At 39.3% G+C, this 13988-nt stretch overlaps 2 protein-coding genes across 2 annotated transcripts; both read right to left on the minus strand.

Moving 5' to 3' along the window:
- Positions 1-653: 653 nt before the first annotated feature.
- Positions 654-7293, minus strand: rab6bb (RAB6B, member RAS oncogene family b). Its single transcript, XM_010785548.1, has 8 exons — positions 7108-7293; positions 4691-4749; positions 4063-4116; positions 3397-3502; positions 3124-3235; positions 2874-2967; positions 2338-2404; positions 654-1683 (listed from the first exon to the last, which is right to left on the minus strand). Exons 1-8 carry the CDS (start codon positions 7175-7177, stop codon positions 1619-1621), a joined length of 627 nt encoding a protein of 208 aa, XP_010783850.1. The 5' UTR covers positions 7178-7293; the 3' UTR covers positions 654-1618.
- A 459-nt stretch (positions 7294-7752) lies between these two features.
- LOC104957877 (espin-like protein) lies at positions 7753-11816 on the minus strand. The gene is made up of 5 exons (XM_010785549.1): positions 11748-11816; positions 11152-11284; positions 10906-11015; positions 10315-10491; positions 7753-9715 (listed from the first exon to the last, which is right to left on the minus strand). Exons 1-5 carry the CDS (start codon positions 11760-11762, stop codon positions 8159-8161), a joined length of 1992 nt encoding a protein of 663 aa, XP_010783851.1. The 5' UTR covers positions 11763-11816; the 3' UTR covers positions 7753-8158.
- Positions 11817-13988: the final 2172 nt, after the last annotated feature.

Genomic DNA, 13988 nt, shown 5'->3' on the forward strand with positions numbered 1-13988 from the left:
TCATTAGATTGCCTTAGTTCACCATCAACTAGTTGTTCATTAACATGCATATTAGCAGTATATTGGCTCTTTATTATTCATTATAAGACATGTATTAATGCCTTATTCTACATGGCCATATTCTACAAGTAATAAGCCATTAGTTGAGAGTTTTTCCTCAATAACCCTCTAATTAGTCCTTATTTATTGCAAGTAAGGAAGTTGTTGTACATGAGTTTTGGTCTTAATATGCTCTGCTCAATATGTCTAAATAACTCAAAATTAGGTATTTCTATCTTAGAATATGTTCCCTATTTTAAAGTGAAGTCTTGTTCATAACCAATAAGCTAGTAGTTTGACTCTAATTGACCTGAACAGGTTCCCTATTCTAATCGAGGGGCAATCTGCCACACCTGTGCCATCCACCTTCATTACCCAAGGCTCTGCGCATGCGCATGTTGTTTTCACACACTGGCATTTGTTGATACTCAAAAAACATGTACCTTATGAAATGTGTGTTTTTAGAGAAAGCCTATATATGAGGTAGGCCTATTCTATTTGTCTTAGTTGTTTCCTAAATAGCCTGCTACAGGGATGTAAAACTTTGTGTACGAAGTATCCGTAAAAAACAAAAATAAAATCATGGATTAAATAGACCATTTGGCTTTCAGGTAAATGTTGATGGTTAGGAGAGTGAAGCCCTTTAATCTGTAATTTATTAATCATTAAACATTATTACATTATTCATACTGGTGAACAAGGACCACTTCTACAGAGGGACGTTCACAACATACATATTACATTATTATATACAGTGCAGTGCATTACAGTGGATCGTTATATGCGTATTAACGGGATGAAGGGATCGGGAGACTGGGAAGGAGAGAGGGTTTGAGGAAAGGGTACAGGAGTGTTTGAAGGGAGTGGGAGTTGTGATATTAAGTTGTATTGTATTACTTATTTTTTTTCAACCACAGTACAGTTTGTTCTATAAAAGTTAAACCCATAGAGAGATAGAGTGCCACATATTCACAGCTACTGTAAGGTGAACCTACTGAAAGTTGACTCTTGTGGGAATATCAAGTGAGATACATTTTGTCATGAGATGCTATAGAGAGATGCTATAAAACATTCTAAGATAGTCAACCTCCTTCCAGAGTGCAGAGACCCTGGATGTCAGGCCAAAGGTCAAAGATCAGATCAACGTGCATGCGTGCTGCAGACATTCAGACGTGTTCGGCCATTGAGAGTGGCCGACCCCCCACTATTTATTCCTCTGTGTTCAGGCATCATTTTTGGTGATTTCCCTTTTTATATATAAAAAATACAAAACATAACAGCGAAAAGAATTCCGTTGGTTGTCCCGTTTTTCATTTTTCCAAAACTGTTTTTGTTCGTTTTTTATTTCCTCATTTGGTTGGGCTTTTTTTTTTTTCTTTTCTCCTCCAGTCACTTACATATTGACAAAGTATACAATATTTTACAACTGAACAAGACTGAAAGATAACATTTGATTTGTCTAATGAGATACAAGGCCCGCATCCTATATCCAATTAGAGAAGTCAACTGGAAGCTAACCAGTAGTAAGCAACACAACAAGCCTATGGTGTGAAGGGAGCTGTCCGATTTCAGCTCGGCATTAACAAGAGCACCCGCCCTCGGGGACAGAGGGCTCTGCCGGTTTGTCCAGCTTGATGTCAATCACTGGGAAGAAAGGAGTTAAGGAAAGTCACAGGATAGGTGAGAGAAACGTCAAATATTATTGATGGGAAATGCTTTAAATTACTGCCTAAAATGTGCTTCAATTGCATATGTTCCTAAACCATTATGAATGTATGTTGCTTCTCCTTGACATGCTTATTCTGTACATACAAAAGGCTTTATAGAGATTTTTATTTTTACATAATACTCCTCATGTATGTACATTCTCTGCATAGTGAATACTTGATCGGCTGTAATAAAAAAGGAAACAACTAGTTATAGAGCTTTGAATTATCAGATTACAGGAATTGAATGAAGTAGTCCCATGTATAATGTTTCCATTAATAATTTACATGTATTGATAAGTATCTCTTTTCAATTACTCCCTTATCCATCCTCCATCACATGTCCTCAATGTGTGTCACTTCCCAGACGACCACTATGTGGTGCTGTTCCTGTGCATCCACGCTACTTTCTTGGCTCTATGCATTTCCTCAATTAGGCAAAAAAGCTTTAATGGCTGATGCCTCACTAGACAGTAGGCTGGGCGGTCTGCTTGTACTAGTGCCAACAACCTCTAAGAGATTAAAAATAAGCTGCCTGTTTCTTGGCCGTGTAGCTCTTGGCACAGCAATTCACAGCGGCTATAAAGGATACTGCCTTCAGGATTTGCATCGTCCAAACTTTCCATTCCAGGCAGGGCTGCTGCAACACGACGAAACAGCTATGAGGAGAGAAAAGGAGGAGAGGAGGGAGGGTTAGGGACTCAAAAAGAAGATGAACATAGAGGGCAACGGAGAGAGCATTTAAGAGATAGCAAGAGTAGGAGGGTTACATTTATTCTTTATGAACTCCAGCCTCTTTGTGAAGATATAATTCGTTTTACATATTGAATAAATCATTTAATCTTTTTATCAAGTCTTAAGTAACATCCCAGCTCTGTTTTGTAGAGGTTGCAATATGTATAGGCTAACTGTCTTTTTCCTTTGTTTGCTACGTTTGCACCGCACCCACTATTATCGGATGTGCACACCATCCACGCTATAGTTAAGACTTTTTTGACATATGTACATATTTATTTGTCTACTCAAGTTGGTATCTGAATCGCCTTGGATAGACAAAGGAGTGGCAGAAAAAGCTTGGAATAATGATGGCCAAAATGCTGAGAAATATGGTGAAACTGCGGGGTTCACCTGTTTGACATTGCAGCCTGTCTTGGCACTGGTCTCGATGAACATGACGTTCAACTCTTTGGCTCTCTGCTCTCCTTCCTCGATCATGATTTGCCTGCAAGAAAATCAGGCCAGGCTCAGCAACATGACATCGAAGCATAATTTATTCAGTACTGACATGTTGACTTTTACGACATTCTTTCTGCTCAGTAAACAAAATATCCTCCTGTCAAAGACTACCTTAGCTAAATGTTGTATTTGACATACTCACCTCTTCTCTTCCAGATCTGTTTTGTTGCCGACTAACATGATGATGACGTCACTTCCTCTCTCTGTCCGGACGTCATCGATCCATTTGCAGGTCTGCTGGAACGAGTTCACATCTGCATAGACAAGACTCTTAGTTCAAATCCAGTCTTTTTTTGTGTTGTTATGTTAGAATCCCATGGGAAAATATTATTTCTTTGCTGGGTTGTTATGTTTTTCAGACAGATCAACACATACAAGACAATGCATACGTGCTCATAGGTAAATGACCACTCACTTGTAATGTCATATACGACTACAGCTACAGTAGAGTCTCTAATGTAGCTCGGGATGAGACTCCTGAAACGCTCCTGCCCAGCAGTATCCCACAGCTGCAGCCTTACCTGTATTTACACCACAAACACACACACACACACACACACACACACACACACACACACACACACACACACACACACACACACACACACACACACACACACACACACACACACACACACACACACACACACACACACACACACACACACACTTCAGTAGCTGTTTCAACTTCATACTACACACAGACTACCCAGGCCTTAGTATAAGTACACATCCAAAGTGATAAGCCAGTATCAGCTCCCGTGCAGGCTTACAGAGCTTTATATCCTGACAAAAAATATACTATTAATACAAGCTAAATGGATGATCCATGCAGGAAAGGACTTCGACTTCTTAGGGCTAGAAGAGCAAAGACTATTAATAGCAGAAATAAGCTAAGTATAATCGTGTTAGTCTGTGAAGTGAGAAGTTATTAAGGAAATCAAATCAGAGATTAGTGAAACCAGAGTGGAAATTGGGAAATGTCTTGCTCAGGAGGTTTGCTGGCTTAAAACGACACATAAAACATGAATTCATCTTTACATGTTTAAATGAATTTTAAATGATATTAAAAGCTTCCTACTGTTCGGTCTTCCAGGTACATTGTCTTAGATAGGAAGTCTATTCCAATGGTAGCCTGCGGTGGAGAAAGAACAAAGGAGGGCAAAAAAGATCATCAGTATTACACAGACTTTAAAAGCTAAATGTCTCCCTGCACCATCAGAGCAGATTGACTGTTGTTTAAATGAAGGAAAACACAAAAAGAACAGCCAATAAGCCCTGAAATTGAATCAGACTGAAAAACTAATATAATTTGTATTACCCTCAGGGATCAATCATTCAGACTTGTTACGTAGCGAACTCCTAAGATAGGCAGGGACAGAATAATCTGTTTTCTCTTTTTAATAATAGTCTATTATTGCCTAGCATTTCCTTTTGATAACTGCAGTGCAAATTACATTATTTTGTAAAAACCCTGATTTGGAATTTGCATATCAGACTTGACATTATTCTCTTAGTCTGCCCATTTGACCAAAAAGGGCTTAATATAATTGAAAGCTTTATTATAACTAATAACTTATAACTAGTGTTATTCTAATCTATCATCAGAAGACTATTGTCTAGAGAAATATGGCAAGGAGTCCTTGGTAACTTCTTCAGTGCAGCATTATGCATTATCTTCTTTTTTGTAAGGCTGGCCCGAGTCTTACCTGATACGTGTTGTCGAAACTGTCATACATGAATCTAGTAATGAGAGATGTTTTCCCCACTGGAATAGAAACAGAAGTATATATTTAGTTATGTGATATTTCAGATTATAAACAGTCATATGGGTTTCTTATGAAAACACAATTTAAATTGAACATAACGATATGACAGTTGGTGTGTTCAGGAAGTCACAGAAAGATATTAAAAGATGTGCAATAGCATTCAATCACTGTCATTGTAACCTTCACTTTTAAAAGAAAGAATTTCATTTCTATTTCAAAAAAAGAATATTACATGAAAAGTAAAAATCTGTCGTTTCAGTCTCTACCATATATCCACAATGCATATTATATGGAGTTTAGTTGGTTAAGATCTGTGATAATAACCTAATTTTAAGTAACCTCCCTTTCATGACAACACAATGCATTTCATTGTAATGTTAGTAGACCAAAGAAATGACTACATTTTCTGTTCTAAAGAGAAGAAGTAAGAAATAAATGTGCTAAAACTAACATCAGTATCTCTAGATCATTTTTTTAATTATTCCATTCATCATATAGTCAATGCCTTTTAAATGTCGACTAATTCAAATGTTATGTTTTGTCGCATCAACACTGAGAAGTTTAAAGTAATACAAAACATGTTATCAGGCAACCCTCACCTTAAAGAGGCTAACCCCTCACATTACATTTTTACTCAATCTATTAATTTAAAGGAGTTGTTGATTACCAAATTAATTTATATTTTGTATTATTGTATGATGGTTTATGTTTTGTTTTGTATGTACTTTCAAATGTTGTATGCTTTTATAATGGCCCATCTATGGGTGCATTGTAAACCACAGTGGGCCGCTGTGGTATGTGGCCTTAGTCCAACCTATATATCTAATTGTCCCTATAAATATAACATATAGATTAGATATTGTAAAAAATAGTTGCAGATTTATTTTCTGTTAACCACCTGATTGATTGATGGACTAATGACTCAGCTCTATTTTCTTGTATTCTTTCTTTGATGGTGATCAGGAACATTTGAATGAAAGAAAAACGAGGAAAACAGAAATTGTTTCTAATAATTATCACACAAAAAAATGCACAAGGCCTCCTAAAGCAGACAGATGTGTGGCAGTGTTAGTCATGGTGACTCCTCAGAGCATCAAGGTGAGCCGGATCTTATTTACATCCCATCTTACCACCATCTTTAGCACCATTTTACTTCGCATCTACAACATGACTGAGCAGTGGACTTCTGCAGCAGGCCCCAGGCCCTCATGCAGAGCCTCTCAGGGCAGACAGCTGTGCTTTTGAATCCAGAGATGGGCAGTGGCCACACCAGGCCTCGATACAGCGCCGTGGACAGCAACATTGCAGCGCAGGCCACACAAACACACACACACACGCACACACGCACACACACACACACACACACACACGCACACACACACACACACACGCACACAGGGAGGCTCGAAGTCGACACACAGTCTCCTCATATACATGCAGCACACACACAGGGGCTTCACAATGTAAGACACCAGTCAAGCTGTTGTCCTATTAAGCCTATTTATGTGTTTTCTACAGCTGTATTGTATGGGATGTTTGTTCCCTTGCTGCCACTCTGGATGTCTGCTGTCTGAACACGTATTCAGGCAGATTTACAGCGCTAAACCATTATTGATCTGCCGAATTTGTGCCATCACATTAAATAACACACAGTCATCCCCACCCTAAAAAAAGATGGCTTATTGAAACCATAGAATAATGCTGTGGCGCTGTCAAGCTCGTTTATATTTTATTATGTGTGGGACCGAACCGGAGACTGCGAGCTTTAGAGATGCTACAGACATCGCCAGCCTAGGGTGTGTCCCGAACTGACACATGGGGGACTGTTTATTATCTTTTCCAAATGAAATAAGTACCCCAGAGGAAGAGGAAATTATTACACACTGTCATGTAATGGATAAAACGATTGTTCTTGTTAGAAATAAGCGATGTGAGGGAATTATAGCTGTTATCTGAAAACAGGCTGAGCATTTTGTCGGTCACTGCAGTACATCAAAACATCTGAATTCATATCGCCTGCTAGGATGCGAATTATGACAATTTGGACCAACTAAACAATCATTAGGGATATTCAGTACAATGAGCAGTGAGTGGTCATGATAGTTATAGCAAATCCAAGGGTCACATTTACATGCAGGCGGTTTTTTTTCTTCTTCTTCGGGTAATCAGATTTTCTACAGTCACATATTGTGCCCAAGGGTCCATGGGCGTGAAATTACACAAAGCCGGCCACATCCTTCAGATTCAGCTGAAACTTTGTAAATCAACAAGGATAACATACATGGCCTTCTACATATACGCATGTTAAGCAATAGATGGGAGGACAACACCGAACCCTCCCAAAAGATCTGACTCACCGCTCTGCTCGCCCAAAAACACGAGTTTAAATTTCCTCAGGGGGTTCCCCAAATCTCCTCCAGCTGACATGGTGGCAGATAAAGAGCTCAACTTGGATTATTAGATATGTTCTTATTGCTCGGCGTCTCCTTCGTTGTGGGTGCGCAGGGGGATCCTCCTCTCCTCTCAGAATGATGGGAATGCAGCTCAGCATCCTCCTGTCAATCTGTGGAGCTACTGCGCCTGCGCGACCTCACCTATTTTAATTCGTCACCTTTCTATAGGAAATCGAACGAAACTGTTTTTAGTGTAGTAGATTTAAGATAATAACAACGTGCACGACTGTGAAACATAAGTAAATAAATGTTTGGTCGATTACAGAACAAATGTCAATGGTTTATTTTCAGCTATTGTAATTTGTTTAGTCATTGTACGCCTTTGTTTTTTTTAAGTTAATAATAGGGTTAGGGTTCAACCTATTTCTAAGACGAATATTATACTTTTAACTTTACTATACATCTTTTTGATTTACAAATTAAAACATTTGTGATCAAATGTTTCATCATTGTATGCTTTGTGAAAGATGAAAACAAACAAGCTGCAAATTGCAATGTGAGTTTATGCATTAATGACAATAATCCATAAATATAGTACAGCAATACAAACATATAATTACATATATTGGAGTCATTTTATATCACTGTCTTGCTACTTTTACTTAAAAGATTTGAATATAGAGTGCTTACTCATTCTATAAATTCTCTGAGATCTTAAGGAAGTCTTTGAATTGTATGACGTTTACCGTGGTCCTGCTGTCAGAATACACACATTATATATCAAATTAAATGAATAGGATTTAGTTTTTGTTTTCAGTAAATAGATGTTGAATTCAATGCCTTTCTTGGAGGCCTTGTCAATCATTTGGATATAAACAAATAATAACTGTAATCATCAACTCAGTTTGCAGTAATAATGCATCGATAAGGCATTCTCAACAACATTTAATTCAGCTTTTGTAAACACACCAACATGTCATTATTTTGTGCAAAATTATCAAATGGAACCTTAATACTAATGTGCAAATTCAAACAGCTCAGCCTCCTTCTCCTTCCAGAAAGCAAAGCTACGGTCAATATATTTACAAATGTCTTGGTTGTTGAAACAAGAGGAGTTAGAGTCCCTGCCGCACTCATCTGCAGCCACAGTTTGAACCACAACTTTGGGTAGGAGTCTGGTATCTGCCAATAAGGATGATGATGGGCAGTGGCACGGTCTGGAGTCTCCAAAGAAGCGAACTTTGATGTCCTCAAAGCCGTCGCTCCACTGTCGACTCCCTGACTGGATTTCCTGGAGAACGGCCTTGTGGAAGTCCTTCACCTTCTCCCAGGAGAAACTGCCGACATGGTCAAAGACTTCGAAGCAGAGTAGATGCCTCATCTTCCTCTCCTCGGGCAGCAGCTCTTGCTCCAAAATGTGGAAGTATCCCACCATGAAGAGGTCAAGGGTCAAGCTGTCGTGGGTCACTGCAACACCGTCCACGTCTGGCAGAAATTGCTCTGGGGAGAATATTACTCGAGAACAGTTTGAGGAGGACACACAGGACTTTTTTTTTTCTTTGAGTCCTAGTTTACTTCTCCAGCAGTGAAGCACCTTGTCTACAGCACATCGTTGTTGGCAGAATTGAAACATGGAGGTGATTTTCTGTTGGGGCAAAGCGCCTGTCACTCTCTCTGGCAGTGCTTCCTGTCCCTGTCTCTGCCTCGCTGCTCTCACTGAAATAGCATATGCAGATTTCTTCCAGTGGCTCAGGAACAGCACCACGATACGCTCTTTCCTTAGGCTGGTAGTCTCCATCACAGGTTTAATTGTTTTGGGAGGGTCGCAGTGACTATTCAGGTTGTTTTCTTCTGGAGCTCCAAACATTACCTGTCCTCCTTTCATAACCCCAGCAAAGGGATAAATGCTGCCAATCTGACCCTCAAAGTTGGATCTTAGGTTTCTGACCGACACCCCGGACTGTTGGATCTCCCTCACCACTCTCTCCCTCCGAGCTCGGCTGTAGCTGTTGGATTCCAGTCGATGGCTGAAAGTAGACGCCATTCCTATGTGAGGAATCCTAGGACCACTAGAGGTCTCATCATGTGCTACCTCTTGCTCGTGTTGCACCAATCCCTGGTCCAATTCAATTCCTAAACTGTTGCTAACCCCCTGCAAACCCTTCATCTCTCCCATTATTCCATTCATTACGCTCCTCTCACCCCCTTCTTCTGTGGTTTGCGTCAGGTTGGCCACCAGCAGCGACATACTCTTAACAATCTCTGAGACACGACTGCACCACATTGGCAAAGTAGGGTGCATTTTCCCCTCAGTGTCCATCTTTTGTAGGACCTCTTTGTTGAGGGAGATGTTCAAGATGGAATCAGGTAAAATGGACCGCAGCTCCTCGGTGAGCCTCGTCAGCTCCAGCTCGTAGGCCTGGCAGCGTTTCTGCAGTGAAACAGTCTCAATTTGTTGCTGCAGGTACACCAGATCATCCTCTGTTAGGAGCTCTCCAAAGGGCCCCAAGACGGCGTTGTGGGTTTGGGAGTACTTCCAGCCGTCCACTGGTGAGTAGCCATTAGTCATGTCCTGTTAGGGGAGCGAATAGATTTTCAGAATAATTTTGACTGATAGGATTCTAGCTTATATTTGGTCTACAAGACTACTCTACATGCTCTTTACTTGTTCCCCTTGTTCATGTCTTTTAAAGCTCAATTATCACCCTGGTGAGTCCAACCCTATTCGAGAAACACTAACTTCAACCAAATAACTTAACTTGTCTTTTTTAATTCATACACACAACATCTATTGCGCGTCTGGCCGTCCTCGGAGAGGTATACCTCCTCTTTCAGTCTCCCAGATGTTTCTTCAATTTCTTCTCCAATAGGTTTCTTAGGAGTTTTTCAGGATCCACTGCGATGACTCAGGACATATGCTGTACACACTGTGATTCACCCTGAGACAAATGTTTAATTTGTTATGTGGCTATATACATTTGTATTGATTGATTGATTTTTATGATTGATTCATTTACTGATTTATTGATGAATTGATTGATTGATTGATTGATCCAACCACTCCCTACCTCTTCTAATCTTACCAAATAGGATTGGTTATGCAGATGCAGACATATCCAATAACATACATCGACCACAGATTTTACTTAGTCAACACTAAAGTAAACATACCTGTCTCCTCTGCTCCTCCTCGTCCTGCAGCCTGACCTGCAGCTGCCGCACCATCACCTGTCGTTTCCACTCCGCGATGGGCCGGCCGGCTTCATCGTGAGTCGGCACCAGGGAGTCGATGTCAGCCAGGATCACATCAGCGTTCAGTACCTCCTCCAACAGTTCATGACTATTACACTGTACAACCATTGGAGACAGTAGTTGTCAGTGTTAAAGGTTTGTGAAATAAAATAAATAATAACAAGTATTTTTCTGATGTTCTTTCATTTTTTGTATACCATGTGTCAAAACTAAAACATTATTAATGTAACACCCATTGTACATCCACACAGTTATTATTACTTACTAGTTTTGATACAGTGTTGTCATTTTTATTGAGAACATACGAGCCTAATTAAATATGTTCCCATCCCTCCCCTAGCTATAATTGGACAACAGTGATTGTCCAATTTAGTCTCAGATACTTATATAGGGTTTTGTCATGTAATCTAATGTACATTACCCTGTTAATCATTCCCTATCGATCCTGAAGGCAGCCATCTTTTATGTTTTTATGCACAAAGTACTGTTTATCTTGAAGGTTGTTATCACCGTTTGTCCAGTGAAGATGGCAGCATTCTTCAGAGACTTAATGGACTTCATGTGGGACATCAGCGTGAGATCCCTGTCTGGAGGCTTCAGGTAGCTGAACGATGTCACCACTGTAACATAACAAAGGCTAAATGTCAACAATTGTATCTTAAAATGAATCAATATTATTATTTTTGGATGTGTAATTTATGGTGGTTGTGTCGGTTTAATGTCATTTTATATAACGTAATAGTCCCTGTTAATCACCTGAGGAGGCCATCTGCACATTCTGCATGGTGTCCGAGTGGTATTTCTTTGAAGGGGCGGCAGGGGTCACAGAGGGTGAGGTCCCAGGAAGTGGTGAAGGGTTGCGAGGCAGGGGGAGCACCTCTTTCATTGGCTGCTGGGGACACACACAGCAGGGGTGATCCATGATTAAAGGGACAGTTATGCTTAGTGGAACACTTCAAATGCCTTTCTCTAGGAATTATTTTCTGTTTTGGTGCCATTGGTAATTACCGTTTACAGTATAAGGAGGTGTTGAATGAGATTGTGAATATTACAAGGTTTGCTGATATTCTTTATAAAATAACGAGGTTGGATAAGATAAGATGTACTTTATTGATCCCAATTTGGAAATGTTTTGATAGTTGATAATATTTTGGGTTTGGGCACTGCAAGCAGATTATTTAGATGTTCTCAAACGCATTAGTTCTCATTAGTGTCCTACATTTTGACCTGTCATAGCAAAAAAAGCATGTCATATTATTAAAAGCACCTTTGAAGGAATTAGTGATTCTATTAGTTTGCCAGGTTATATTCTCCTACTGTAATTTTCTATCGCTGCACTGATGATTGTTCACCTTGCTGTTCTCCATGTTGGCTCTGCTCAGTCACAGTCTGGTCTTCTGGAAGCAACAGGAACTCCTCTTTCTGAAAATGACATTAAGAATAACAACATGTAACAACAACTAGATAAAGTGAGCAAAAGAGGACCCCTCCTGGAAAGAAATGTGACACAAAGTATCACACAGCAGTGAGTAAATAAACGATTTCAAAGTAATCTTCGAAGAGACCTCCTTGATGCCACATGGTCAATATAAAAAAACTCTGGCCGCAGCGTGTAGTACTTGGATAAAAAACAAGACGTGGTGAAACAGGAGCCCCGTCAGCATCAGTAGCGTAGCCCGCACAGAGTGCAGGAGAAAGTGTTCTTAGAGTTATGAGAGACATGATATCCTGCTTCAGGTAACCTTCCTGATTTCTCACAGGCTCCACGCCATTCTAAAGCATAAATACTACACAAACAATTAGATGTTTGTCCTAATTAGATGTATATGCAAGAAGTTAGATTAGTTAGAAGCTTTGTGAACAACTAACATAATTAGTGTTTTAAAAGATAAGTCATATTAAGTTAATTTGTCACCAAATATAAACCTGTAAAACCTTTGAAATACATTTGATTCTTTTATTGACCAGATAAATTGTATTTAGTGCCCTTAGCAATCTGTTGCTTTCATTCCAACTGTTAATGGCAATGGTTTCCAATACACATGAAATTAAAAAATTTTTTTTATATCTAAGTAAGGCTTTGATGGTTAATAAATATAAAATGTAAACTGTCAAGAAAGTATTTTTAATTCAAATAAAATAGATTCAAAATCTATTTGTCATTTGCAAATACACAATCATTTTTCTCGAGTTCCATCTCTTAACATTACCTTGAAGATCTGATAATATAATACTTCAATATATGAAAGCATGCAGTACTTACAATATATCCAGGAACTGTGAAATCACGAGCAATGGGACAGTAGATTAATTATAGGAGGAATTAAAAAAAAATAATAATAATACTGAAAATAAAGACGCGCAGTTTACTCCAGAAGGTGTTGTCTCTCTACTCTGGAGCGGCCAATAAACAGGCAGACCAAGGAGCAGCATCACCTGGACCCAAACCTCAGACGGGGGCCCTTCTTTGTGTGCATAATTAACGAAGAGGGATAGGGTGACTGCATCAGGAAGTATAACAATTGCTCTGTGAATGTATGTAGGAGACGGCATACAGTATGCTGTGTGTGTGTCCGTGTGTATGTGTGTGTGCATGGACACCTTCTCACATGTTCATGTTCACACTTGAGACCGGAGATGAAAGTCAATATCCGAGACTGCACCCGAGTGATTCACTTCTTGTGGGACACACATTTGGCGTGGAGTTTTGTATTTCAATATCAGCATTTCAATGAATAGCAGTCTGCTTTATTTGAACATGTTGCTATAGCTACTCCTACTGGCACAGTTTCATAGCAGTTAATCTAAAGCTGTTACATCAACCTTTTTGTCAGATTCGTGACTAAGCAAATAAATTGCCACGCATCACTGGAGCAGTAATGTAATGGCTATCAAGGGTGGCGGGGGGCTGCAGGACAGTATTTCAAAAGTTGTGGCCTATAGTCCATAGGTTAGCTAAATCAATTACTGAACTTAATCCTGATCTTTTAGTGGTGATAGCCTACTGTTCTTTGTTTTGTTAGTTTTTTTTCCTTTCATAGGAAACAATTCAACTAATTTGACGGTGACTGGGAATCCCCTTCGGTAGAAAGAGACATGAGCGGTGTGTAAGCTTTCTATCATCGAATCCACACCAACTTTGTCTCTGTTGGTTGGCTAACCTGCCTTCACAAGCTGCTGTTTACTAAACCGAAATAGTTTACATGTCGGCTCAGTGGGAAGAAATCAACAGCTTTGGTATAGTGAATCATTCCAAGAAAAAGGAAATTGCATAAACCAGCAATCTCCCGTACAGACTGCTCTTTATTTGAACTAAAATGGACCTAAGAAGTCAAAAGTTGGGGGCGGATCTCACAAATAATGTGTAGATTAATACGTTTAATAAAATGGAAGCACATCTCTGTTCATCTATACAGTTAGCGATTGTGAGGAAATATTAGCTGAATTTTACAGAGCTATGGGATTTAAATCACTGACTGCACCTTTAATGAATTTTAAAACTTTTGGACTAACTATTTTAAATCAAAGTATCTTGTTTTCTAATTTGTTATCAATATATTATTTTTCACAATTGTGTTCAGTGAAGATTTTAA

This window comes from Notothenia coriiceps, unplaced genomic scaffold (genome assembly GCF_000735185.1).
Source record: "Notothenia coriiceps isolate Sejong01 unplaced genomic scaffold, NC01 NC01_scaffold00027941, whole genome shotgun sequence".
In the NCBI taxonomy this organism is placed as follows: Eukaryota; Metazoa; Chordata; class Actinopteri; order Perciformes; family Nototheniidae; genus Notothenia; species Notothenia coriiceps.